At 37.8% G+C, this 26575-nt stretch overlaps 1 protein-coding gene across 18 annotated transcripts; it reads right to left on the bottom strand.

Moving 5' to 3' along the window:
• Positions 1-837: 837 nt before the first annotated feature.
• Positions 838-25293, bottom strand: APO1 (APO RNA-binding protein (DUF794)). Of its 18 annotated transcripts, none has more exons than XM_088864361.1 (6): positions 25127-25222; positions 13017-13090; positions 12738-12852; positions 5961-6050; positions 4881-5195; positions 838-1885 (listed from the first exon to the last, which is right to left on the bottom strand). In XM_088864361.1, exons 3-6 carry the CDS (start codon positions 12848-12850, stop codon positions 1048-1050), a joined length of 1356 nt encoding a protein of 451 aa, XP_088720487.1. In that variant the 5' UTR covers positions 12851-12852; positions 13017-13090; positions 25127-25222; the 3' UTR covers positions 838-1047. The 18 variants fall into 18 exon arrangements, with proteins under 18 accessions (XP_088720487.1, XP_088720490.1, XP_088720489.1 ...); XM_088864364.1 differs by having other exon boundaries at positions 12738-12864; positions 25127-25214; XM_088864363.1 differs by lacking the exon at positions 25127-25222 and adding an exon at positions 24181-24414.
• Positions 25294-26575: the final 1282 nt, after the last annotated feature.

Here is a 26575-nt window from a genome sequence, read left to right as displayed (position 1 = left end):
CATGTGGAAGAGAACATTTGGAAGTTTATTCTATGCACCCACCTTCTCTGATTCTTATTTCTGCACCCCCATGTGAGATCACTCTCAAAGTTTCAAGAGTGCATGAAAGACAATGTAAAGAGTTAAACAGCGGACACACACACACAACACACACACACGTAGGCAGATTACAGAGTACAAGAGAGAGAGAGAGAGAGAGAGAGAGATTACAAAGTACTAGCTCTCATCTCAAAGAGAGAGAAAGAGGGTGGGGGTGGGTTAGGTTGGGAAGAGAGAGGGGTGAGATAGGGGGAGGGGGTTGTCGGGGGAGGCAGAGGCCTTTGAAAACACCATAGAAAGATATCCTTGGAGGGATGGAATGGTTCAATGGCTGTATCATGTAGGGGCAACAAGCTGGTCTATATTTCCAATCATATATTAAAATAATACAAGTGTATGAAGAAGTGCCTTCAAATTGTTTAGATGGCAAGCTTGGTTCGTTTTTTATGTTGATCTTTCTGGGATGAGGAATGAGTGGGAACCATTTTGTTACTAGACAACAATGACCTTCAAGGCTGTGAAGAAACTCACACTTCAAACTGTTGAAACATATAAAGTTTGGGCTAGATGCTAGATAAAGTTGGCAGTTATGTGCAAAGTCAAAAAATTAAGATCTTTTTGTGCCCTTTGTTATGAAAGGCTAAATAAAAACTAATAGGTACTATAATTGCCAAAAAAAACCCAGAACACATATAAAGTAGATTTCAGGTTTTCAATATGGGATGGTTTGAATTGTTATGCAGAGAAACTTCAAAACCTAATCATGTAATAAAAATACCTCAAAACAAATCATCCACATTTTCTAAAAAAATTCTCCATAACAGTTCATTATTGGAATGCGGAATTCTTAATCAAAGCTAAAAACAAAAATTTTCATACCTGAGCCAAAACTACAATGAAATACAAAGCTCTAGTTCTATAATCTAAAACGAAATACCATGATTACTTACAATAGATACATTTGACCTCTTCTTATCAATGGTGGTATAATTTATGACATAGTAAACCTCAAGCCACAAGCCGTGCTTCATCACACTCAGGGATCACGATATCAAGCCTCATCATGGGCCTGTAGTGTCTTGGGATCTCGGCCCCTGCCTGCACACACATCTCCACAACTGCTGGCGCCTTCCCATAAAACCTTCTCAACCCGTTTCTCAGCGGCTCCCCGTCAGGGTCCCGCACATGCCAAACATAGTTAGGCGGCACCACCTCATCAAGGGTGGCGTCCTGCCACCCGTGCTTCCCATCCCTCCACTGGTGCTTGAATGCCCCGCACAGCTTCGCATTGTGACCCCAAGGCCCCACATGCACCTCCGAGCAATACCCACATGCCTTCACACTGTACTTTCTCAGCTTCCCAACGCCTGCCCTCACTGCCTCCCAAGCCTCCAAAGTCTCCTCCGCAATCTCCTTTACAAGAGAAGCAGGCAATGCTGGTGGATCGGCTGATCGATGAATCCCATGTGTATCGAGCCCAAGGCAAGATGGAGGAATGGGGCCCACAAGGGGTTCAGGATCATCGACAAAGCCCCCACGATCGATCACTTTCTTTCCAAGCATTCGGATGGGAACAAGGCGGCGACGAGAGGGGTATAGGGGAAGGTCAACACCAGCTTGGATGCAGAGCTCAACGACTGCGGGGATGCGGTCATAGCGGAAGCGGGTATCATGCTTGACACGGTGGCCAAAGGGGTCGAAGAGGTGGTATGACTCTGTGGGATTAAGGACGTCGTCAATGGAGCCCCGCACCCACTCATGCAGGCTGCGGCGATTCACGTTGCTGGGGCCCAGGCAGTTTTGGATGAGGTGGCCAACAGGGCCGACATGGACTTCCGTGCAGTGGCTGCGTGCATGAGATTAGTCAACATAAACTTACTGATGGGTATAACTGATCAGACAGAAAAGCATAGAAGGAAAGAACCTGAATCGACAGCTTTCTGGAATTTGAGTCAAAGGCACCATTATAATGAAGAAACATATAAAATCACGTCTCTCATGTAAAACATTTTAAGATGCAGTTAATTTTGTGTGAAAATGACCAAGAGCACAATTTATTTTTGTGAATCTGTTAACTTTGTGTTAAGTAAGAGAGCTGTACAATGTACAAAGAATACTGTCCTCTAGGGGGACAGAAAAGTCCTAAGTCCAAAAAATGCTATACAATCCAACAAAAACACATTATAGCAGGAAGAGCCAAATCAAAGTCCCCTTGGTATGGATTGTGAAGCGCCCTCCTTACCCAGTGTGTCAGCCACCTGACTGGCCTCCCACCAGGTATGAGTCCATAAGACCAAGAGCACAATTTATTAAACCGTAGAAAAGTGTTATTTACAAACAAAATTGAATAACTCCTTTTCTGTTCATGATTATTATATTTTTCAAGTAAATAGAAAATCACTGAACAGATGTCAATATCAACAAAACCTTAGGAAACCAAAATACTCCTAACTACTTCAGCATGAATCACTTTTCTATACAGAAGAAAGAACTAATTGAGAAAAAGTCTATTGTAGAAGTTCTTTCTATAATAAGAACACAATAAATGATCAATTGTTTCCAAGCTCCAAAAAACAATCTCGTCATTCGAAACTCTTGGTGAACATATATTTGTCAATACAACATTATCCTGAACAACTTTTACTTCCCAAGTCTATTTCCAGGCAATAAAAGTAAGGACATATTGCTGTTCACCAATATCTTATGCGTATGTTATTGTTACGAAGTCTGCATTGCAACCAGTGTTCTTGGACTAAGCCAAGTCCACTTGGACTCCGCCGAGTAACTCAGCCTCTCCCTGTTGGCAAGATGAGTACCCATATACACCTCAGTACATGGGTTTCACACAATAAAACGCGTGCCTCCCCTCCACCCCCAAAAGAGAAAAAAAATTCACCCCTCTCTCTCACTCTCTGTAGCTTTTTGCTTCAGAAACAGAAAAGAAAACCTTCATCTTGCTGCAAAACACCCTTTCTCACAGGAAAACAAAGGATTGCGGCAACCATTTCTGGAGTGGAAGCTTTGGAAAAGAACAGAACACTGAGTAAAGAGAAGAAAACACTTGAGGAATCTGAGCCAAGGAAGAAGATCCCATTTTTAAGCACTTCTCCTATGCTGATAACTGGGATTGGCTTTTGATGGCCATTGGATCGCTTGTATCTAACATTATAGGGATAGCTTACTTATTTCCAAAAGAAAAAAGAGTGGGTAGGGTACATTTCCAAAAATTTTATTGTTGTTTTTCTAACCATTTTTCATTTTGTTTGGATATAAAGTGATGAGAGGCATTTCAATACCAAATCCTCAGTGACTGTTGAATTCATGGAAACTATGAACCTTTTGGATTGAAGGAAACTTAGAATTCATTAAAAAAGGGAGAGGGAGATCCCTGTGTGTGTGTTTGTGAGAGAGAGAGAGAGAGAGAGAGAGAGAGAGATCCCAGAGAGCTAACGAGAGAGATCTGTGTGTGTGAGAGAGAGAGATCTGAGGGCGAAATTTCCCTCCATCAGTGAGAGGGAAATCTGTGAGAGAGAGAGAGAGAAGGCCGTGGGAGAGACATGGAGCGCGCGCCAGAGAGAGAGAGAGAGAGAGAGAGAGAGAGAGAGAGAGGGAGAGCTGTGGGTGAGATGTGGCCAAAGGGTGCTCCTGGAGCTCTTTCTATATCTTGGGCACATGGCCAAAAGACTCCTCCCCCTATTTTTTTTATTTTTTAGTTTTGCTTTTCTTTTTTTAGGTTTTTGAAGTGGTTACTACTCAAGCGAGTCCACTCGGATGAGACTCGCCCAAGTGACTCAGCTTGGGCCAGGGCCGAGTCCTTGGTGTGAACCGAGTTCTAAAACACTGATATCAACAAATGTGTGCAAAGAAAGAATAACATGATACATGTAGCATATAAACAATATGCTGCACATAAAGCCCAACCATTCAGATATGAACCTTTCCTCCACTCAGGTCCTTCATGGTTGAGGTTCTAAGGAACATTCAGTTCTTTTATCACTAGAGAAACAACTATACTATAAAATAGAGCACATATACTATGCTCCTGCAGAGCAAAACTTTTCATTTGCTTCATTGGGTAAAAAATGTACTGGGAAAGATTTTTGGATCTAAAAATTAGGGATCCATTTAAATATCATCAGATGATTATTTTCTTTAAAAGAAAAAAAAACTAGATTTTGAGCTCTTTAACACTTATATCTTGCTATCCAAATGGACGATGTTTGTTCAATTTGGTACACTTTTTCCCAGGCTCATAGAGCATGTATTTGAATTTTTTTTCTTTTTTCGAGGTAGTATCTAGCAATTAGAAGATACACCCCAGCGTTTGAGGCCTTAAAAATACCCGTAGCTTGGTTTTTTCCCTAGGGAGTAAATGGATAGTTGGCATAAAAATATCTAAGACCATTTTCCTTGTCACAGTGTCTGAAGAGTATTCCAGAGGCCAGCATGCTTTGACCAGATGAAAAACAACACCTTTTCAATGTTGAAGAAATCCTTTTCAGAAAAGTACAATTTAATACACAACATTTTCCAGCAAATATTCTAGTGAAATATGCAACTATGTAAGAGTGGTGTTCTGCTTGTTTCTGTAGAAGTTGAATCTGCAAACTCTGGATCACTTTAAGCACAACTTTGAGCAAACATGAGAGCAATCAGAACAATTTTTAATTATTTTCATAAGAATAAAATACCCCAAAACTTTTCAAACTCAAGCAAATATAAGTGTAATCAGAGCAAATTTTTTATTATTTTCATAAGATAACCGCATGGCTGAAAAAATTTCAAAACTCGAGGATCTTGGTTCTTACTTTTAAATCACATATAATTCTTCCATGGCTTACCTGCAACCATAGACAGGGACGATATCTATGAGCTGTGCAAGGCCTTTTATCAGTCTTTTCCATGCTTCCAGCACTTCATGTGCCACAGGAATGAGGTCAGGAACCAGCAATCCATTCTTTGGGGGTTCAAGGTGCTTCTCTATTCCTTTTTCAGCTAATTTCTTATCTGCCCTTGCAGCCCGCTGTATTGTCTTCAGTGGAATTGGATATGGCTTTTTCTTGTTCTTTGGAAGGATAGGAGGGAGATCCACATTTTGAGGATATTTACTTCTTTTTATGTTTGAAGCAGCTCGTACAGAAGCATGAAAAATAGTCCTGGGAGCTCTTTTTCTATCAGAATGAAAAAGTTATACAAACTGCACGTACAGTCAAAGAGACATGCTTTCATTTAAAAGTCAAAACGCCAAACACATCAGTCCAAACTCGTGTACTTCTTCCAAACTACACATCAGCATTTTAAAAAGTATATTCTCGCTGCCAACTTGGCCAAAACAGTTCATTTCATCGCAAACCAAAAAGGATAAAATTATCACAAAAGATAATCACTTATCACTCAGCTTGTTTCGACCAAATTGGAAGCAATATTTGGGATGTAAAGCTCGAAAGCTATTCAGAAGCACTGTTTTCATTGATTCTGCACTAGAAGAGGCTCATGCATTGCCTACTGGCCTGCAGCTTCGCCCCTCCGTGTCTAGAGTGCCTGCTACTTGTAGTGGGGGACTGCTTGAATGTCATAAGATGTGCCTGCAAAAGATCCCCCATTACATATAGGGTAGCTACGTTATTTGGCACGAAATTTGACATTTTTTACACTAAGGATTTGACTAGTACACATTCTTGGAGGAGCCAATGACAATGCCAACACCCTTGCCAATAAAGGTATACTTTGATAGTTGTTTTTTATTGAAACATTTCTGGTGCAGTAGTCCTGAATTGTCGCTTTTACATCTATTGGCCAACATATTTTCCTTTAAGGTTTTTGTACTTTTATTTTATCAATAAAAAAAAAAAATATAGACAAAAGAAGAACAATTAAGAAATTTGCCACAACAAATATGATACACAAGTACAGTAAAATACCAAGGAGTTTGGTCAGGGGCGGAAGGATTCGAACCTCCAAATATCAGGACCAGAACCTGTTGCCTTCTTTGCCAAGCCCCATCTCTATTCCTATTTGACAGTAATAAATACTAATATCAATATTGGTCGTTCGTCAATTCCAGCCCATACATCTATGGAATAGGTTGTTTCTCAGAAATGAAACAAAAGATAGGGTAGAACTAGGACAGTTATTATATGAGGTCTAGCATGTTCCCTTTTTTATCATAAATATCAATAAACCTCTCTATCGTCTGCGAAAAAAAAATGAAGACAGGAGCTTCGTGGGAGGCCCTTTATCAAATTTGAACCGATGACTTTTGCATTACCATGGCAATACACTACCGCTGAGTTGATAGCGTCGACTCGTGTCCTAGATTGTCTAAGAGCTAAATTCACTTCAGTTGTTTGTCTCTTGCCTTCAGCTCTACTCAGGTTAGCTTAAGCTATTTCATGAGTTTGCTAAGATTCTTGCTGATCAATGCCACTATCCTTCTCTGCATCATTTACTAACATGGTTATTTCATTTGCCCATTCTAACGAAACCACCCATCAAAGCCCTTTTAGCAATTGCTCCTAAAGGCATATCTCTCTTTCGGAAAATTGATTCTTACTCGGAGAGTGCATAACTGCATGGGTAAGCTCACACTAACCCGTCAAATTGGGATTCAATTCGGGATTTGTCTTAGGAGATATTGGGAAGAAATCGGAATGTAGTAATATCCTTTCATATAGAATAAAATTATCTAGTGATTCAAAAGTTGTACCCATGGGATAGGGATAGAGAAATAAGAATAAACTGAAGATTTCACATAGATGTTTCAAATACCACACATGAGTCACAGGACATGCCTGTTTGACGTATCCCATTTTATATCTTCGTATCCAAGAAGCAACAAATTCGACTTCGCATTGCTCACAAAATTTCGGGTCTTCTTTTTCATCCCCAATGATTCGGTAATTTCCACAAGCACAAATTCCACTTTTTATAGGCCCCCAAAGATTCTTTCACAAAACAATCCATATTTTTCTGGTTTATTGCTTGAAAACTACTGGGTTTTGTCACTTCTCCAACCATCACCCCATTAGGTAGGATTTCGTTGGCCTAAGCAATTATTTGTTAAGGAGAAACTAATACAATTCGAAGTTGTTGATCTTTATATCTGTCGATCTTAGAAGAAAAATTCTAATTCATTCCAATCAAGCTTCCTTCCTATTAATCTGGAAGTTCTTCTTAGATACAAGGAAACACTTCAGTTTCAGAGCCAAAGATCGTAGTACTCGAATGAGCAATCGAAAAGATTTTAGAGCACCTTCAAGCCTAGGTAATGTTCCTCCAACGATCGTGGTACCAAGTAGTTCCTTATGAGCTCTAATACGGTCGGATTTATAAGTAAGCGTCTCTCGTAAATTATGAGCACCACCAAAACCAAATCCCTCTAGAGCCTAGAATTCCGTTGCTTTTATATATATATATATATATATATATATATATATATATATATATATATATATATATATATATATATATATATATATATATATATCTAATAATAGGTAAATACATAACGTTTTGCATTGAAGATTGCTCCTTCACTTTCATTTTCCTTTTTAATGTTAACAAGATTCCATTGATCAAACTTGTATGTACATCAAATATACATCATAGACTCGCTTACATAGAACCATATATACATCATAGACTCGCTTACATAGACTCGCTTACATCATAGACTCATTTGTTTCATGTATAGGGCTTGAGAAAGTCAACAAGATGTTTTTATTGTCATTGGAAACCCCCCCCCCCCCCCCCCACCCACCCAAAAAAACAAAAAAACAGAGAAAGAAGCTTCCAGCCCATTTGAACTTCCGTGGAAGTTTAGCTTCACAAAGCATGCTGGAGGTAATTTTCACATATTGGGTCCAACCTCCATTGGCATCTTTCCTTTTGCAACTTTCTTGGCACTTAGTTGTTTATTATTTTATTTTTTTGAATAATTTTTTACCACTTAGTTTCAAAATCAATCATGGAATATCCCCAGAAGTCTTTCCCTGCTTGGGTCCATGAGGCCACAAAGACCTTTATTTGCTTGTTCCTTCTTCCCCTCACATTGTTTCTAGTCATTGAAGCACCATTCATTTAGCTCAAGCTATAATATGCGATCCAACTTGGGCAATTGGGATATACCACATTACCACTACTGAAACATCGCTTTGATTGAGTCTTGGCATGACCCAGCTAAACACCAACAGGTTCAATGCAAAGGACCATATATTGGTAGCTACTGGACAATACAAAAGAAGGTAATTTACTGTTTCTGACTCTTGTTCACACATCAAGCAGATTTTTGGGATGCTCACTCCTCACCTTACCAGATGATCAACTGTAAGAATTTTCTCTGTTGTGGCCAGCCATGCAAAAATTTGAGTTTTAGGGAGGGCAGGAATGATCCATATCTTACAAGAAGCTGAAGCAGGTGGCTTAATCGATAAAACTATTATTCAAATGTTTGCCACTGAGTCAAAATCTGATATGTGGACTTGAATGAAAATACGTTTGTATCAAGTCTCGATATCAGCTTGTCTTCTTTCCTTGCAAAATATAAAAGTGCCACTAATAATTCTGCTAGGAATTAGCCAAACATTTGATCTCATCCTGTTTCAATGCTCTTCTGATGGTCTAGGTGGCTTGGAGCCCCTCTCTTTCCACTGCTTCGTCGATTCTGATGTTTGGGCCTGGTACCTATCCTTGACTGGTTCATGGCCCATCCAGCATCTTGTTCGCCTCTTATATTGCACTTTTATCCTTTTTGCTCTAAATAAAGGGAAAGTCTTATAAAAATCAGTTTAAACTATTTCCACCCCCCTGAAAGACTGCTATTATTTTTCATTGCCTCGAGTAGCCATCCTGCTTCATCCTCCCAATACTTCTTTCAACACTACCTATTTCCATGAATGATTTTCTTGTGTACCAAGCCTCCACCACCACTCGGCCAGTAGTACTGAATTTGTTTCCCTGATTCTTCTAATCCTCAAACCCCCTTTCATTTTTGGGAGGCACTCTCTTTCTCATTTAGCCAAGTGTATTTGCCTTTGTTTGATGAGCCACCCCACAAGAAATCTCTCATTAATTTCTCAATCTTGTTTGCAGTGGATATAGGCATGCCGAACATCCACATACAACATATGGATAGTTTTTACTAAATTGCTTTGATGGTTGAAAAATAATTAAAATCTAATTTCAACTAACTTAGCTCTTCAGGCATGACCAAAATGAAAAACAATGACATGGTCCTAGTGAGAAAAGCTTGCTTCAATTTTTAATGACTCACAAAGCCTTAACAATGAAATATGAGCAATTAAAAACCCAAAATGCAATATGCTTAATGAACAAACACATTTCACGTGAGTCTTAAGCTGAAAAGAACTATCTGTATATAAAATATTTTACTCAAGGTCACAATTTCCCAAACTACGTATCGTTACAAAAGAAATGAAATATAACTGCTTATCTAACAGGAAGTAAACTATTGTGTAGGAATAACTTTATAATCATCATTATCCGAGATTTATCCAAATTATTTGGGGTCGGCCACACCCTCAATCAAACTATAAGTCACCATATCTCTTCTCACTACTTCCAACGATATCCATTTGGGTATTCTCATTGCCCTTCTAGAGCCTTGAACCATTCTAGAGCCTTCAACTTGAACCAAATGTCATTCCTAACTGGGCTATATTAGGTCTATGCTACACATGGCTAACACATCTAAGTCTACTTCCTCTCATCTTATCACCTATTGGAACCACCCCTAAGTTCCCCTGAATGTATTCATTCCAAAATTTATCCTTTCTTATCTTGCCAATCATCCATCTCAACATCCTCATCTTAGCTACACATCATATGAATATGTTGTTTCTTGAGTCTTGACCACCCAACATTTCGTCTCACAAAGCATGGCTGGTCTTACAGCCGTGCTTTGTGAATTTTCCCATCTGTAGGCTGCGATCACATAAACTCCAGATGCACATTTCCACTCCCTCCTTCCAGCTTTAATTATATGCGAAACATGTTCATCAATCCCTTAATTCTTCGAGATTATCAAATAAAGATATCGAAAATAATCTCTTCTAGGGATTTCTTAGCAATCAATTTTACCTACTTCCTCATTTCTACTCCTAGTATTACCAAACTTGCAATCCATGTATTATGTCTTCGTCCAACTTATTTTAAAACCTTTCGATTCTAGAGCATCCCTCCATAATTCTAACTGTGCGTTTAGACTCACCAATCAAAACGATGTCATCTGCGAAGAGCATACACCATGGCACCTCATCTCATAGATGCCTAGTTAACTTGTCCATAACTCCATATACAAAACAAAGCGACATGGACTCAATGCTAAACCGTGATGTACGTCAACTGTCACTAAAAACTAACTTGTCTCTCTACTATTCCTCACACTTGTTAGGACTCCTTCATACACATTTGTCACCATATCAATATATCCTCTAGAGACTCCTTTCTTTTCCAACACTTACCAAATTAACTCTCTAGGTAACATGTCATATACTTTCTCTGAATCAATAAAGCCTATGTGGAGGTCTTATCCCTTCTCCCTACTCCCTAAACTTCTCAATCAGTGGCCTAAGTAGGAAAATAGAATCAATTGTTGACCACCCTAGCATAAACTGAATTGATTTTCTGATAAACTCCTTTCAGGTCTTAATCCCTGCTCAATCACTCTCTCCCACAGCCTCATAAGTTTAATTCCTCGATAGTTTCCTTTGCTGTAAATATCTTTTTCTCCATTTGTCTAGCATTTTCTTTGTTGTCAACATCTTGTTGAACACTTGGTCAGCCAGAATGTCAACCTCTCCCATGCATTTCTAAATCACTATCGAGACACCATCTGGTCCTAAAACCTTTTCTATTTTATCCTTCTCAAAGCTTCTTTCACTTCAGATATCATAATCCTACAAATGCATCTATGACCTCCAAGCTCATTCATGTCAAAGGCTCCTCCTAACACTGTGCTTTTAACATGTTCGTCATTTAACAATTCTTGAAAGTAAATTCTCCACCTTCATTAACCTCGTCGTCCTTCACCAAGACCCTTTGATCATCACTCTTAATACATTGAATATAGGGAAAATATCTCCTTATCCCCTATTTTTGACTTCTATATCTCATGTTAGACCCAAGGATTGAAAATATTACTTGTAAGCAAAAGGTCTCCATCTTTTCTATTTTATAAACCCATGGACCCCTTTGACCATGAATTTTTTACCAAAAGAAACATGAAAATGACACCCTTTTCCGTTAACGTTAATCTCTTGAAGCACCCTCTCTCTCTCAAATCACCATCTCTCTCTCAAAACTCCATCTCTCTCTCTCTAAAACCCAAAGCTGCAGAGAAGTTCCCCTCTCTACAACTTCTCTCTCTCCTCTCTCTCTCTCTATCTCTAAAAATTATATTGCCCCTTTTGCACCCTAATATACCACAAACTCTCTAAAAATACTCATTGATCCGAAGCCCTACTACAGTGAAGAGACCTCACTTCCACCTCTTGTGACTCGATGCATTTTTTCCTGGGACGCCCAGGGCATTTCGTGCGTGGAGGTAGTATCTCTGGTCAACCTTTAGATTAGTGGGTATTTTTAGAGAGTTTGTGGTATATTGGGGTCCAAAAGGGGTAAGATAATTTTTAGAGAGAGAGACGATGTAAAGAGGGGAACTTCTCTGCAACTTTGGATTTTAGAGAGAGAAAGATGGAGTTTTGAGAGAGAGACGATGATTTGAGAGAGAGAAGGTGCTTCAAGAGATTAACATTAATGGAAAAAAAAATAAAAATTGGAGAGGGTGTCATTTTCGTGTTTCTTTGGGTCAAAAATTCATGGTCAAAGGGGTCCAAGGGGTTATAAGATAGAAAAGATGGAGACCTTTTACTTACAAGTAATATTTTCAATCCTTAGGTCTCATGAAATATAGAAGTCAAAAATAAAGGATAAGGAGATATTTTCCGTTGAATATAATCTAGGTCCCTACACTTCCTCTCTCTCATTTTTGTTAGTTTAGAGGTATCTTTTCAACTTCTCTTGTCCCCAATTTATTGTATAGATTATCATATGCCTTAAGTTTAGCCTTATTATATTCTTAGCATTTTTATATTTTTTTAAGTTTTGAATATTTCTATTGCATTGCCAAGCTTTTATAACATGATCATTTTCACTAATAGCCTTTTGAACCTCATTACTCCACCGCCAAGTTTCCTTATCGAAATTTCTTTTCACTTTAGATTCTCCCAAGACTTATTTTGCCACTTTTTCAATACAATCAACTATCTTAATCCACATAATGAGATGGTTGATTGTATTAGGAAAGCGACAAAAGAAGTTTTAGGAGAATCTAGATGGGAAAAGAATTTCCGATAAGGAAACTTGGTGGTACAACAACTTTGTGATCATTCAACTAAATGAATTACAACATAATTTTCATCATAAGCTAAGTTTCAGTGAGTAGAATGAATAAGCAAAAAAGAACAATACCATGGAAAATGATATAAATTGTATGAATCAGCACAAATAAGCAGGGATACATTAAACACAAATAAACAAATAAAGATACAACAATTAATCACAGATGAAACTATGCATAATTAGACAGAACAGGAGATAAGGATAGGAAAAAAGAGATAACAAGAGGCATGAGATATACAGACACATGGAGAGAGTGAGTGTGTGTGTGGGAGGATTACATTCTAGAAGGCCAGGGGAGGAGTTCGTGATTGCAAAAATGGCGGCACTTTGGAAGAAGGAAAGTATTCGTTAAGCTCTTGTGTGTTACATGCGGCAGTAGAGAGTTCGACATCTCTGCAAATCAAACTGAAACCGTAAACTTTACCAAATTTAGGCATCAACTCAAAGCTTTGATATGAAGCCTTGAATTGATAGAAACAGAAGGAAATTAAAGAAGGATGGTGAGATATTTAATGATGGGTTTGTACAATGATGATGTTTTGTTTTCTATATCTTACTAGTCAAAGATGGATGGTTGGAGAATGTTGCTTCGGCACCTAGTTACGTATATCAGATGGTAGTTCGACCAATGCTGTTACAAGCCAATGAAATAAAAAGAGAGAATCTTCAGCTTTTAATTGACTAAAATTCATAAATTCTCAGTACACCATCAAAATCACAGAATTTTCAGATAAAACACAAATGCACAACTCAAACTAGTTATTTAATGCAAACAAAAGTATTAAAACTCCATGTGCTTCTTGATACATACTGGAGCCATTTATTTGCATAAATCTGATACAAAGATTGACAAGAGATCCAAGAGAAAAAAAGCCAATTAAATAGGTAGAAAAACCCGCCAAATTCATAGAAAACACAAAATAATAAGCCAACAGAATAAATAAGTTAAAACATAACTTATTTCTAGCAGGAGCTCTCATCCCAGGCCCCCCCTACCCTACCCTGGTTGTTGGGAGGAGATTTCAATACAGTTAGGTGGCCTTCAGAAAAATCGACAGCTGGTCCTCTCAATGCATCCATGAGTGGTTTTTTGGATTTCATTGAGAGCATCCCGCTCATTGATATCCCTTTATCAGGGGCCTCTTTCACATGGTCTAACCACGCAGAAAATCCAATTATGACTAAGATTGATTGCTTTCTGGTGAACCATCTTTGGGAAGATTCCTTCCCAGGTACTTGCTCTAGAGCCCTTCCTAAGACCACCTCTGACCACAAGTCCATTCTTCTAGATACCACCCCCACACAATGTTCTAATAAGCCTTTAGGTTCGAACTTTTTTGGATGTTTGATCCATCCTTCTTCCCCCTCTTCCATTCTATCTAGACATCTACTCCTATCTCTGGGTGGGTAGGGTATAGGTTGTCCAGAAAGCTCCAAATTCTCAATGCCGCTCTGAAACAATGGAGTCGTCAGCTTCCTTCCAACTTTTGAGTCCCAATTAGAAACCTAAATACCTTCATCTCAGATTTAGATCTCCTTGAGGAATCCCCAAGTCTTACCCCTCAAGAAAGGGAACAAACGATCCAAGCAAAGGTCACCCTTTCTCAGACCCTTAAGCAGGAAGAAACTTATTGGTATCAAAGGTCTAGGATAAAGTGGCTTAAACAAGGGGATAGGAATATAGGTCTCTTCCACAAAACTTACAGCTCAAGACCCAGGGGAAATGCTATCACTCAAATTATTGTAGGGCCTCTCTCCTTTACCCAACCCTCTCACATTAGTCGTCTTTTCATTAGATGTTTTAAGAATCTGTTCTCTAAACCAGTCCACCCTCGCCCAGTTCTAGGCAATATAGCATTCCAAACCATCTCCCCTGGGTTGGCTGCTTCACTTGAATGCCCTTTCACTTTAGAAGAAATCAGGAAAGCTGCTTTTGATCGTCCCAAGGATAAGGCCCCTAGCCCAGATGGCTTCCCTTTAGCCTTGTTCCAAACCCAATGGGAGACCACAGCCCAGACATCCATGCTTTCTTCCAAGAATTTTTCTTAAAAGCAGGACTTAACTCAGCTCTCAATTGCACATTCATAGCCTTGGTCCCCAAAATAGAAGGAGCTCATAGAATGTCAGATTTCCACCCTATCAACCTCCTCAATTCATCCTACAAAATCTTGGCGAAGGTACTTGCCTCTCGTGTGCAAGAGGCATCTCCCCAACCCAATCTGCTTTTGTTGCAAATAGACAAATTCTAGATGGTGCTCTGACGGCCCATGAAGCAATACATTCCAGGTCCGTGTCTGGTCTGAAAGGTCTCATCATCAAACTAGATTGGGAAAAAGCCTATGATAAGGTTGATTGGGACCTACTAGATTCGATTCAGACCCTCATGGGTTTTGGTTCACTTTGGAGAAAGTGATCCAGGCATGCATCTTCAACTCATCTTTTGCCATTCTCATTAATGGTTCCCCAAATGGATTCTTTCAAGCCCAAAGAGGACTTAGGTAGGGGGACCCCCTTTCACCCTTTCTCTTTGCACTCATTAGGGAACTCTTTTCCCAAACAATCTCCAGACTCTATGACAGAGGCCTTCTCTCGGGTTTCAGTACTTCTCCATCATGCCCAATTGTTACCCATCTGCTCTACGCAGATGACACCCTTCTTTTCTGTGAAGCTAACCCAACCCAAGTTGATTGCCTATAGAGTTTTCTGCGAACCTTTGAACTCGTCACAGGGATGAAGGTCAACCTCAAAAAGACAAAATGTTAGGAGTCCATGTAGGAGATACCGATTTGAGGAGCCTAGCACAACGCCTGGGATGTGCGACGGAAACTCTTCCTTCCTCATACCTAGGACTTCCTCTGTGTCTAGGAAAACCTTGAAAGGAACTGTGGGATGACCTCATTCAAAGATTCACATAGCAGTTCTCCTCCTAGAAGGGAAGGTTTCTATCTTTAGGGCGCAGAATTGCTCTCATTTGTGCCACCCTGGCCAGCATCCATGTCTATTACATGTCCTTTTTCAGATACCTATCTCAATCATCCAGCGGTTAGAGAAATTAATGAGGGATTTTCTTTGGTTTGGTGTGGAGGGATCTAAGAAAATACATCGAGTGGCTTGGGACATTGTATGCTTCCCAAAAAACTTTGGGGGTCTTGGAATTAAAAATCTTAGAACCATGAATCTTGCCCTCCTTGGCAAATGGTGGTGCAAATTTTCGTCTCCCCACCCATTCCTTTGGAAACAGGTTATACAAGCAAAATATGGTCCTACCAATGGGGAATGGATCCCTAGAGCCCCACCTCATGGATCTTCGGGAGTGTGGAAATGCATCTCCACGACCAGAAATGCCTTCTTACAGTGCAGTCGATATAGGTTAGGAGATGGCTCTTGCAGTCTCTTCTGGTCTGATTTGTGGATAGGAAACTCTCCTCTTTCAGTGGCTTTCCCTGCTCTCTTCCTAGTAGCAAGGGACCCTGAAGCATTCATAGCAGACTATGAAGTCCTTTCTCTCCCCCCTTTCTTAAAAAATGGCAAAAAGCTTTGGCACCTCTTTGTATCTGCCTTAATCTGGAATCTTTGGTTATAAAGGAATTCTCGAACTTTCAGAGGCACCCTGAAAAAAATAAAATCCATATTCGACTCCTCATTTGCTCTCATTTTTCTTTGGACCAAAAACATCCCCATATACTCTACAATTCCTTTACAACAGTTTCTTAATAACTGGGCATGCCTCATAAACCTATCAACCCAATCAGACCAACCTAGACCTCTTTGGAAGCCCCCTCCTTTGGGATTCCTAAAGTTGAACACCGATGGGTCTTCATTAGGAAACCCAGGACCCTTGGGCATAGGTGGCTCACTTGCAAATAGCACAACTGTTTTATTCACTTTCACTGAGTACATTGGGATACAGGACTCCACTTTTGCAGAGGCAGTGGCTTTACTTGAAGGACTAAAGAGGGTCGCTCAGTTGGGAATTAACTCTCAAGGCATCCTTGTAGAAGTTACTCCTCTAAAATTCTTCTTTAGGCCACTCGTCAAACAACAGCTCCCTTGGTCGCTAGCTTCTATATTTCACCATATTGATTTCTTGTGCAGCCTTCTCCCTCAAATTACCTACACGCATATTCACAGAGCAGCCAACTCTGAGGCTGACCGACTGGCAAAACAGGGAGCATCTTTAGGCGTGGGAGCCCAACAAATTGCTGGACAATAGTTACACGCTCCCCTTTCTCTCTCTCTCTCTCTCTACCTCCCCAGTCTAAACTCTTTCTCTTCCCCTCTTACAAAAAACAAAGGAAAAAGGAGAAAAAAAAAAAAAAAAAAAAAAAAAAAAAAAGGAGAAAAAAAAAAAGGTGAAAAAAAATAAAAAGAAAAAAAAACGGAAAAAAGAAGAAAAATGAATGTTTTGTTTACTTTCATATTGCCACAGATAGGCCACAAACTCTCTTCTCTCTCTTTATTTACAAAAAAAACATCTTTTCTCTTTCATCCATCTACTCCACTTATGGATCCATGTTCCCTCTACTTCACTTCTAGATCCCTATCAGCCATCTAAGCGAAGCTTCACTGCATACTTTGGAACGACTTCCACGCCACACAAAGGTACGTTTTTCACGACCTTCCACCTCTATCACCTCACTTCCCCCCTCTAAATCTAAACTATTCCTTTTTCGCTCCCATTATCTGCTATCCCAATTCCCCCTAAACATATGATTCATTTATAGTATAGCCCCAAAAAAAAAAAGGAAGACGGTATCCATTTTTTGGGCAAATAGGAGCTTTTTTTACACTCTTCCACATCCCTCTAGAAGCCTCCTCAAACCCATACTCATCTCTCTTCCCCTTGTGCCTTACCACCTCTCTTTAAGGCCTTTTCAGACCCCACTCTCCACCCCTTTATTGCCGGACAAAGCCATGTAGCCAAAACCTAGTAGCTGCCACAGATTTTTTCTAGAATGCAGCCACCTTTGGTACTGTATCGCGGAAGCACCCTCTTTTTGCTTCCACGAAAATCTCGCTCTCCTTCGAACTCTCTTCTCAAAAGCAAGGCACATATGTTGAAAACTAATTCAGTGGAGACTATATGTTGAAAACTTGTGAGAAGAGATGGATCCCTAAATTCCCAAGATTAGGGGCAGTGTCGTGAAACTGAGGATCACAGAGTGGAGGGTTTTTCAGAACAATGAGAACTCAAACTTCTCTGTGTGTGCTTCTCCATGGCCATTGAAGGCCTAATTATAGAGGGATGGAAGAGGCCGTTCTCCAACATTCGGCTTTCTCCTGAAAACTCTGAGAAATGTGGTCCATAATCCTGGGAGGTGGGTAGTTATCATCTGCCCGTTAAATGATGACCTCTTCTCTCTCTAACCCCTCATGTTTAGTGATAAACATTAAATCATTAAATTAAATAATAGGAGAGATAACTATATAACATCTTAGGCCTCATGGCCATCATACATACTAACATCTCCCATTTGGCCATGAGGGCTAGATATATTGATATAATTCCACTTAATGGATTTAACATTTATGAGCATATCCTTGTCATGAGGCTTTTCACGCTAATGCAGTTATACATCTCATAATAAAAAATATCCAAAGTCATGTTATGGGGTTTTTCACACTAATGCAGCTTTTCCTCTCATGATCAAGACATCAAAGAAAAATATCCCATGCAGGAGTTTCTGACTTAAATATTTTTAAGTCCCATCAAAGCTACATGCTTTGATAATATTTCTGCACTCAATCCATTTGTCAAAGGATTGCAATCATATCTGAAGATGGAAATACAGTTATTTTATTCTTTTCAATAATATCATAAATGTAATGATAATCAATTTCAATGTGCTTAGCCTTGGAACTATAAGCTCCATTTCTAATTGCTGAAATAGCAGCTTGAATATCACAAAAAATTTTAACAGGTTTGTCGGCTATATCCAGCTTCAAATCATTTATGAAGTGTTTTATCTAGATGACATCAGTTGTAACAATGCTACAAGCAATATACTCGGCTTCCATAGTATACCGAGCTACACAACCTTGTTTCTTGCTAGATCAAGAAACACATCAACCTCCAAAGAGGAATACCAAACTTGACGTTGATTTTCTATCATCTGGGTCTCCTGCAAAATCTGCATCAGAGTACCCAGTAACCTCTAAGCTGTCAACTTGTAATTTTTAGTTTTCTAAATATATCTGTGTATTTTTTTTACGACTTGCCAGCCATCCAAGGATTACTTTGAAATCTACTTACAAGACCATATGCATGCCTTAAATCAGGTCATATACACAACATGGCATAATTTATGCATCCTACAGCTTGAGCATATGGAATTCTTTCCATTTCAGCTTTGTCACTATCATTTAATGAACACATTTTCTTTGACAATTTTAAGCCTTTACAAACTGGTGTATCTATGGACTTGCAATTTTCCATCTTAAATCTCTTTAAAATACTTTTTAAATAATTTTCTTGAGATAAACATAGAAGTCTCGAATTTCTATCTCTTGTTATCTTAATGCCCAATACATATGAGGCTTCTCCAAAAACTTTACCAGCTATCAAAATATCATTACCGGCTATCAAAATATCATCTACACATACTGACAATATAACAAAATTGCTCTCACTATTCCAGACATATACACAATGGTCTAACCTATATTGGCTATATAACCAATTTCAGTGATTGCATTATGAAAAGTAAAGTACCATTGCCTAGAAGACTGTTTTAGACCATAAAAAGATTTCTTAAGTTTATATACTTTGTCTTCTTGGCCTTTGATTACATACCCTTTTGGTTGTTTCATATATATATATATATATATATATATATATATATATATATATATATATATCTTCTTTTATTTCTCCATTTAAGAAAGTTGTTTTGACATCCATCTGAAATAATTCTAGATCATAATATGCAACTAATGCTAGGATGATTCTAATAAATGAAAATTTTGCTACAGAAGAACAAATCTCTACATAATCTATACCCTCCCTTTGGGTAAATCCTTTAACTACCAACCTAGCTCTATATTTATCAATGGATCCATTTGTATTAAGCTTTTTCTTTAGGACCCATTTGCAACCGATGGCTTTTCTATCTTTAGGAAGGTCAACCAACTCCCAAACTTGATTTCTTTTAATAGAATCAAGTTCATTATTCATAGCTTGAGTCCACTCAGCTGAATCATGTGAGCTAATAGCTACACTATAGCTTTGAGGTTCATCTATTGTATCCTCACTCATTGAAGAATAATTATCTTCATTCATAAATACATAAAATTCTTCTAAAGTCATAAGTGGGGCTCTAGTCCTTTTAGGCCTGTCTAGTATACTTGATTCAATTGAATCATTCTCATCAAATGTAGAGGGAGTATGAGAAACAAGGTCTTCCAAACCCTTATCTTTATCAATTTCATGTAAGTCAATAGGTTTATTTAAAATATTTTCATCATCTATATTTTCTAAGAAATGAGCATCACATATCTCTACTAATGATCTAGTATCATAGTTATAAAATCTATACCCCTTTAAATTTTTTGAATAGCTTATAAAAGAGAATTTTATAGTTTTACTTTGTACTTTATCTCTATTTTGTGGTGGTATAAGTACATGTGCCCAAGAACCCCAAACTTTCAAGAAAGTAAGATCAGGTTTCCTACCTGTCCATAATTCATATGGGGTCAAGTCTATAGATTTAGTTGGGACACGATTAATAATATACATTACAGTGTTGAGAGCCTCACCCCAAAAATGAGGTGATAAATTTGAATGGCTCATCATAGACCTAAACATGTCCATTAGAGTTCTATTTTTCCTTTCAGCTACATCATTTTGTTGCGGTGTATATGGCATGATTGTTTGGTGAATTATACCATGCTCCTTACAAAATTCGGTCAATAAGGCGGAGCAATATTCACCTCCCCTATCTATTCGAAGAATTTTAGTATGTCTACCTAACTGATTTTCAATCTCAGCTTTATATTCTTTAAAAGTTTCTAATGCATCTTATTTCTTACCAATTAGGTATATATAGCCATAACGTGAATTATCATCTATAAATGTTATGAAATATTCTATACCTCTATGTGTTTTTACATTTAATGGGCCACATATATCAGAGTGAACAATACTTAGTAGTTCATTGAACCTTTTCCCTTTTGGGAAAGGCTTCTTGGTTAATTTACCAGAAATATATGGCTCGCATGTTTTGAATACAATTTCTCCTAAATTGGAGAGCAAGCCTCTTTTAACCATTTGATTCATTTTGTCTTTATATATATGTCCTAATCTTAAGTGCCATAAATATGGATCATCCATACATACATAAGCATCAAAAGAGACATCAAAATAACCAGAAAATGATGAACTTTCATTAATATTCAGTCGGTACAAATTGTCAACTTTAGTACTGTACACCAATGCTCTATAATGCTTCCCAATGGTGACCCGACCAGACTTGAATCTCAGTTCATAACCCTTGTCGTCTAACCTAGGAACAGAAATAAAATTGTGCCTCATATTGAGCGCATACAGAATATCGGTCAATAGAAGATTTGTTCCTCCTGGTAAACACAGCTTGAAAGTACCGACAGCATGTACATCACAATAGGTGTCATTTCCCATATAAATCTGCTGGTTACCGACTACAATCTCCTTCAATTCTATGAATTCGTCCTTGGTCCTTGAGACATGTTGAGTGGAGGCTGAGTTGACCCACCAATGTATTAGGTCATGATCGGCAACTATTGATTCTAGGACTACGCAGATCAAGTCCTTTCTTTTATTTTGATTATTTCGAGTAGGGTTGTTATTTTGGTTTCTATTTTTGTTTTTCAGCTTGGGACAATTAAACTTGATGTATCCAATTTCCTTACAATAAAAACAGGTCTTCTCAACCTTATTCTTTTGATTTTTAAAATTTCTCTCCTTTCCCTTATACCTATTATTTTTCTGATTATTGAAAAGTTTCTTGGGGATCTGAGAAGATGAACTTTGGACAAAGCGGAGCTCATTTGACTTCTTCCTCATTTTCTCTTAGCTTCAATACTGAGATGCATGGGAAGATTTAACATGGTTATCCCTTGTGCAGAATGGTTCAATGCAATTACAACAGACTCCCAAGATGGAGGGAGACTGTTAAGGACTATGGACACTTGCATTGGATCGGCGACTGGATTCTCGGATGCAGCAAGGTCCTTTGCGAGCACTGTCATTTTATTGACATAAAAGGTCATTGAGTCCATTTCTTTCAATCTGCAAGAATTGTATTTTTCTAACAACAATTGCACAAGAGTGGTCTCATACTTTTCAAATAGGGCACCCATCATACTTTGAGTTGTGGTGTGATCCTCAAAGACTCTAATTAAATCATCTTCCATAAAGCTTAACATAACAGTTCTAGCTACTTTATCATCTTCTAACCATTTGTCAAGTCGCCTTCTAGGTTGACCATTGGCATTAAGCCCTAAAACTGGTGGTTTTGTATCTAAGACATAATCTACCCTATCTTGGAAAAGAATATATTTAATTTTTCTTTTCCACATAGAAAAATTGGTCCCATTGAGTTTTTCAAGTTTGGATAGTTTTAACATGACTAGCCTAGATGCCATTTCAAATTTTTAGATAAAAGTTCAAAAAATGTAATTGTGTTTAAGAAAGGGTTGTCTGCTAGCTAAATCAATAGGTTTGCCGACTCTCAGTGAGCTGCAACCTCAAAGAAAAAACATTTCAAACAGTTTATGTTCGCACTGTTGTGATGCAACAAAAAATTAATAATGTAAGGCAACAACTACTTTATGTCAAATCTTGCATAAGAATAATTTTTATAAATATGTGAATATGTCTTAGCATAAGAGAGAGGGTGTCCAATGATAGTTGATATTTTTCAACAAACATATGGCATTGCATAATCACAAAAAAAATGAATTCACAAAATCAAGATCATGAAATTTCTCACTTAAAGAAACCAAAGCATATAATAACTATGATAAACAATGACAATTATTATGCAAATAGAATATGTAGAAAACTCCCTAAATTATAGACCACAAAAATGCATGCAATTGTTATGTAAACCTTCACTCGAACAGTTAGTGTGTGCACAACAGTTTTCAATATTTCATAAAAGATGTGCACAAATTTCAGCAACCAAAAAATAAAGAAAATAAGAGCTGCACAATAATTTTTAGCAGTAAAGAACAAGTATTTTTATCACTCTTCAGAGTTTGATTCTTAGCAAGCACAAACAAATGTTTCATTCCATCATGAAAGATTGATTTTTCAATTGTTTTAGGCACTGAATTTCAGCAGTTTTGTCACTGATTTTCAGTAGGAGTTATGTGTCTCTCTGTCTCTCTCTAAAATTCCAACAACAGCAGTACAAAAAAAAAAATGTATCAGAAGGTCCCTGATTTCTATTCCAAAAACATGATTGGGTCTACTAGCCCACGAAGAAATTTTATTTTAAAAATGAGTGCCTACAATTGAACAACAACAGGATGCAATAGGGCAAGAGGGAAAAGATGATGCAAGATTTCTTACCCAATAGCAAAAACAAATAGAACATGCACCCCTCAAATCTTTACAAAATAAAGGAAATCAGAATAAAACAAAAAAAAAAAAAAATAGTGAGAGAAAAGCAGTTCTTTGTGAATCCAAGTTAAAAAAAAAAAAAAGAATGGCAAGAAATACCTAATTTATTGACTGTAGGCTAGACAGTAGAGAGAAAAATGACCTTGTTTGCTGATATATATTACCAAATCTCCAACCCAAAAAAATCCTGCTATCATTCTATAGGCTTCTTCCCTGATATTATTTTGTGGTCCTCAAGGTTTCAGGAATAGGATGCAGCAGAGGAACGATAGGTTGGAAAAAACTATAACCTTAGATCATGCAGGATTGAGGGTTCCCCAAAATAGAATGATTTGTAATGACTCAACTCATGGAAAAGAAAAACAAAATATTTGAACTCTCCAAATACAAGAGCTTTATCAAGCTAAACAAAAACTTTGCACTGCAGATTCTTAGAAACCGTAGATGATCATTGAAGCGAGCTCTCCATCCTTCAACTATGCAACACTTCAGGTTTCTAAGGCTTCAGAGGACAAAATGAAATGGAAGAAAACTTCACCCTGTAACCTAGAGGGCTCCAATTAGGGCTTCAAAGCTCTGATACGAATGTTGAAAACTTGAGGGAAGAGATGGATCCCTAAATTCAACAACTTGAGGGAAACTTGAGGGAAGAGATGGATCCCTAAATTTCCAAGATAGTGTCGTGATACTGAGGAACGCAGAGTGGAGGTTTTCCAGAACAATAAGAACTCAAACTTCTCAGTGTGCCTCTCCATGGCCATGAAAGGCCTAATTAGGGATGGAGGCAATCGTTCTCCAACATTCGGCTTTCTACTGAAAAGCCTGAGAAAAGCAGGAGAACTCAAACTTCTCAGTGTGTGCCTCTCCATAGCCATGAAAGGCCTAATAGGCCGTTTTACAACATTCTGCTTTCTCCTAAAAACTCTGAGAAGCACGACCCACAATCTTGGGAGGTTATCATCTACCAGTTAGATGATGACCTCTTCTCTCTCTAAAAAAACCGTCATGCCTAGCGATAAACATTAAATCATTAAATTAAATAATATGAGAGATAAATATATGACATCTTAGGCTCCATGGCCATCATACATACCAACACCAGTAGCCCCAACTCTTACCCCGCATGGTACACCCCATATTTCTGCAATGTGGTTTAAAGGCTACACCAGCATGGTGTATGAAGTAGTATGAAGTAAAGAAGGCACAAGAAGATTTCTGGTGTTGATGCGCTCAGGATGAAGACAGCAAAGGATTTTTGGATCTCTTCTTTTTAGAGTCTTTATGATATTAGCATGTTATTGCTCCTCTCTCTATTCCTCCCGATCTCATTTGTATCTCTCTATCCTCCCTCTACCTCCACTCCCACTTTTTCTACTACTTTGCTCTCGCTTTTTTTTTTTGGTTGTATATGGAGCACCCGTCCTGTGGGCTGCCTTTTTGATATTTATGGAGCACCCAACCTGTGGGATGCCATTTTTTGTATACATTTTGTAATCTTTACCTTTTATATAAAGTTAACATTTCTCAAAAAAGAAACACAAAAAAGCACCAAAAAAATTTTCTTCTTGCTCCAAAATTTATCCATCTATTCAAAAAAAAAAAAAAAAGAAGAAAAAAAAAAAAAAAAAAAAAAGGAAGCCAACCCCCTTCCCAATACAAAACCAAAATCGAAATCTTCTAGCAAAAAAAACCATCAGTAAAAGATGGAAATGAGCTCACTCACAAAAATTATTAGCAAAAAACTCAATCCATTAACAAAACCAAAATCAAAATCCGTTAGCAATAAACCCATTGGCATTCACAAAAACCAGTCGCAAAAACATGCTTCAGACTCATGGAATCAAAACCAATACCGAAACCTATTACGGATCAATGGAAACAAGCAGCCACTCCCCGAAACCAGTCACGAGAGAGGGAAATGCACTCCCAAAAACCATACAAAACCAAAATCGAAACTCAACGAGAAGCAATCAGAACCAGCAGGCAAAGCCAAGAAAAACAACAGACGTTCCACAAATCCATAATCCATTGACAAATATAAACCGAAGGTATTTCAGAACGTACCTGTGTTTTCCTGAGCTGAGCTCTTGGTTTCAGACAAATAGAGATGAATTTGTGCGGAGAAGAGTTCAGCTGGGGTAGAAAGGAAAATAAACGCTCGACAGTGAGAGGCTCCGATTTTATATACAGGGGCGTATATCATGCTCCCGCGGGATCATAATACACTAACTCCCGCGTGATCATATATACAGTAACTCCCTCTGGACAAAGGGGTGCATCGGATAATATTTTAAAGATGTGGGATGCACCTACAATGGATGATAAAGCTACACCCAAAAAATCCTCTTAAAAGATCGGGTGCCGATGTTGTTGAACGCCTCTGATTAATCATCTCAACTTTCAAATATATGAGATTTGAAGGGAAAAAGAATTTTTTAACTCCTAAAAATAGCACATCTTATAAGATATATGGGCCGTTTATTTTGAACATTTTTAAGTATTTATAGATTTGTTAGATTTGATGTATTTTTAAATTTTAAATTTAATAGCAAAAGCTAAAAATAGATTTTCAAGCCACCATAAGATTTTATGATAAGAAGTTACATTTCCATATAGGAGCGCCTTATTTTTACAATATAAGAAGGACACCTTTACAAACTTCACCTTTCTCTAAAGGGTTGAGGTTGATACAAGGTGCCCATCTTAAACAATTAAATAACGTAGAACCTTTAAATATTGTTGAAAGATACCAATTTTGTGTTGAGAAGTTTTTGTGGTCTGAAATTTGTTTTCATCTTCTAACTATGAAATTTGAAGCTCTATAAGAGGTGTAGATTGGGTATATTTATAAATATTTGAAAATCTGGAATATAGATGATCTAGATAATATGCCGCAAGATGCACTATTTTTAGCACTTTAACTTATTCTTTATATATATATATATATACGCCAAGGTCAAGATGATCAATCGAATGATTTATCAATGTCTAAACAACATTTCTTGATAGATTTTTGATGTGCAACTTGCTTCTATAGTATAAAGTAACACCTTATACAAACTTTTTTCCCATTGCAAACGAAGAAGTTAATATAAAGTTGGCTATAAATTTTATTTTCATAGAATGAGGTGCATCTCAAAGACCCATGAGAAATAACCCTTTAGTTAGTCATCTTGACCTCGCGATGTATGGAATACAAAACAAATACATTTCAAGTCTTAAAGTAATGCATCTTGTAATACCTTATATGAACCCTTCATTTTCAAATATCTACAAATCTGTGAGATTCATGCCATTTTTAAAACTTTGAAGTTTATAATTAGCAGCGGAAACAAATTTTCAGACCACCGCAAGTGCTTTTGACATTTAAGCTGCATCTTCTGGTAAGGTTTAGAGGTGCACCTTCTTTTGATGGTTTAAGGTTGATGCTTTACATAAACTGCACCACTAAAAAATATATGTGTTTTGAGTTTTTAAATACTTAGATCTAAAATCGGATGGTCTTTGTTCATG

Source organism: Amborella trichopoda, chromosome 4 (assembly GCF_054954075.1).
Source record: "Amborella trichopoda isolate Santa Cruz 75 chromosome 4, AtrichopodaSantaCruz75HAP2 v2.0, whole genome shotgun sequence".
Taxonomy (NCBI): Eukaryota; Viridiplantae; Streptophyta; class Magnoliopsida; order Amborellales; family Amborellaceae; genus Amborella; species Amborella trichopoda.
This window is presented reverse-complemented; position numbering and strand designations above follow the sequence as displayed.

Coding starts and splice junctions, on each gene's coding strand:
- APO1 (XM_020670348.2), bottom strand. CDS start 25,265: ATGATATACGCCCCTGTATATAAAATCGGAGCCTCTCACTGTCGAGCG. Junction 5,196..5,960: donor GCCCCTGACCAAACTCCTTG/GTATTTTACTGT, acceptor AAGAGCTCCCAG/GACTATTTTTCATGCTTCTG. Junction 1,886..4,880: donor GTCCCTGTCTATGGTTGCAG/GTAAGCCATGGA, acceptor TCATGCACGCAG/CCACTGCACGGAAGTCCATG.